Source organism: Penaeus chinensis, chromosome 11, assembly GCF_019202785.1.
Source record: "Penaeus chinensis breed Huanghai No. 1 chromosome 11, ASM1920278v2, whole genome shotgun sequence".
NCBI classification, from domain to species: domain Eukaryota; kingdom Metazoa; phylum Arthropoda; class Malacostraca; order Decapoda; family Penaeidae; genus Penaeus; species Penaeus chinensis.
The window spans coordinates 38678093-38680839 of NC_061829.1; the positions used below are offsets into that span (position 1 = coordinate 38678093).

Below are 2747 nucleotides of genomic sequence, written 5' to 3' on the forward strand. Positions count from 1 at the left end.
ATATTTGATCTGAAGGAAATTGAATTATAAATGAACTGTTTATTCTAACACTGTTTCCATATAACTGTAATGCCACTCATAATGTTAAAGTCAGTTAATAAACTTGTTATTTCACTTATCATTTCACAGCCAGTTTTAAAAACACACAGACAGAATGAAAAGAGGATTTTGTGTGTGTGTGTGTGTGTGTGTGTGTGTGTGTGTGTGTGTGTGTGTGTGTGTGTGTGTGTGTGTGTGTGTGTGTGTGTGTGTGTGTGTGTGTGTGTGTGTGTGTGTGCGCGTGCGTGTGTGTGTGTGTGTTTTAGTATGCATGCATGCATGCATATATATATATATATATATATATATATATATATATATATATATACATATATATATATATGTATATATATATATATATATATATATATATATATTATATATATATAAGTACATATATAAGTAAATATATATAAGCAAATGTGTATATATATATATGTATAAGTATATATATAAGTATATATATAAGTATATATATAAGTATATATATAAGTATATATATATATATATATATATATATATATATATATATATATATATATATATTTATATGTTGATGCGTTTGTGGGTACATATGTATGTATATCCTTGTGTATATGCAAGAGCATATGGATATATGCATGTACAAGTGTATGTGCACAAATAAGAACCCTACAATAAAAATATGATGCTCTAATAATGGAACCAAGTACAGATTTTAACATGCAATTATCACAGAATTATCTGTATGTCAATAAAAGCTGGCAGGCTCACTCTCATTTACCATCATGAATAAAAGGACTTAAAAAAAGAGATTCTGTTAATAATGAAAAAAAAAAAGTATATATGTGCATTACTGTATGAACAATAAATCAATTTTTCCAATTAGATATTCTATCAGATAGGCTTTCTTCCTCTAACTCTGAAATACAGTTTGTGCATTTTACAGTCATAGCAATAATGAAGATAAGAAAAATGGAGTATATATATATATATATATTTTGGTATAAGTTTGTATTCTGTTACTGTGTGTGCACATATGATCATCTAAAATTAAAGCAATATAGGTAAGCAAATACTGTATGCAATTAAGTGCTTTGAGGAAACACAGGAGCATATTTCACTTTGATTTGTCAAACAAATATTTCTTGAACATTTGAGTTATTCATGAAATATTTCATGCTTATGTCTGTTTAATGAACAAGAATATCTAAACACTACATGTACATAAAATTGCATAGTAATTCACTAGAAAGTATGCCCTCATTCAAGATAATAAAAAAAAAAAAAAAAAAATTATACACAAGACAAACCTTTTAAAACCTGGCTATTCAAAATGACATTTTCAACGATGCCTATCTTAGCAAGTTATTGTATAAAAGACTCTCAGCTTCAATGACTGGAGTTTTTTTTCTGAAAAGTCCATCACAGAGATATTGATATACATCTTACAAGGCTAAGAAATCATAGAATGAGTATCTTTTCTCTACGATTACTTTTTTTTTCTTTTCCGTTTTTCAGAATCCAAAGATATCCTGCAAGTGCTAGCATTAAGATATCAGGAATGACATCCTTACTTTTCCCTGTCTACTACTGTAGCATAACTTCATCATATAATCAATGCCAAAATAACAGCCAGTGAATGAGGAGCCTCTGATTACCTATGAAATATTCGTCAAAGGGCTACACTCTGCACTCTTCCTTTGTCAATACATTCCTTCCAGACATGTCTTGCATTTTAATAAGGCCTTACCCTCATTCATCACCCTATGCACTCAGCTAAACCACCCTGCAAATCTGATCACGTTCAGATTCCACCCTCGTCAAGAGCTTTATTCATATCATCAATAATGCTTTTGAGCGATGGGCGATAAGGAGACGACTTTCTGAACATCTCCTCCAAGAAGGTTGCATCCGTGAAAAAGTCAAGGACGTGGTCTATCCGACCGAGACTCTTGTCCGTCAAGTGATTGCCAACCAACTGCTTGAGGAGACTCCGGCAATCGTTGATGTTTTTTATCAAGAAGGATCGGTCGAAAGTGTAGTCCACTTCAAAGAAGCTGATAACGGTTTTCACTATGGTTGAGAATTTGTTCTTGAGCTGAAAATATAACATTTATGTAAATAAAAAAGAGATGACATCCTATATGCATAAGTATTATCTCAAAGATTTGAATAGAACCATTAGGAGAGACATTTTCCTTCATAATGAAGATTATTATTCAAAATGCCCTAATTATGATTAACTATTAATAAAGATTAGAAGGTGGCAATCAATACTCTCCACTATTCAGAACCATATACTGCAAATAAAATATATGTAATTACAGTTACAGTTTAAAACTTAACAAAAGTTGGATTTGTAAATATCACCAAAAGATATCATAAATTATATATATATTTTAATTATAAAACTTTTTTTCATTTTTCTTCCAAGAATTTTAAAGACAGTGATGATTTCTAACAAGTACAATTGTTACTTTATGAATTAACTTAGCCCTATAGTGCTTTGACTGTGTGTGTGTGTGTGTGTGTGTGTGTGTGTGTGTGTGTGTGTGTGTGTGTGTGTGTGTGTGTGTGTGTGTGTGTGTGTGTGTGTGTGTGTGTGTGTGGTGAGTGAGTGAGTGAGTGAGTGAGTGACTGAGTGACTGAGTGACTGAGTGACTGAGTGAGTGAGTGACTGAGTGAGTGAGTGAGTGAGTGAGTGAGTGAGTGAGTGAGTGAGTGAG

The 2747-nt window shown here is 31.6% G+C and overlaps 1 protein-coding gene across 2 annotated transcripts in view; it reads right to left on the reverse strand.

Moving 5' to 3' along the window:
• Positions 1 to 596: 596 nt before the first annotated feature.
• Positions 597 to 2747, reverse strand: part of LOC125030627 (tumor necrosis factor alpha-induced protein 8-like protein) — a 41241-nt gene continuing 39090 nt past the window's right edge. For both annotated transcript variants that reach the window (XM_047620799.1, XM_047620800.1), the window contains one exon: positions 597 to 2119. In XM_047620799.1, the coding sequence (XP_047476755.1) occupies positions 1826 to 2119 (294 nt within the window). In that variant the 3' untranslated portion in view covers positions 597 to 1825. The remainder of the gene's footprint in view (positions 2120 to 2747) is intronic.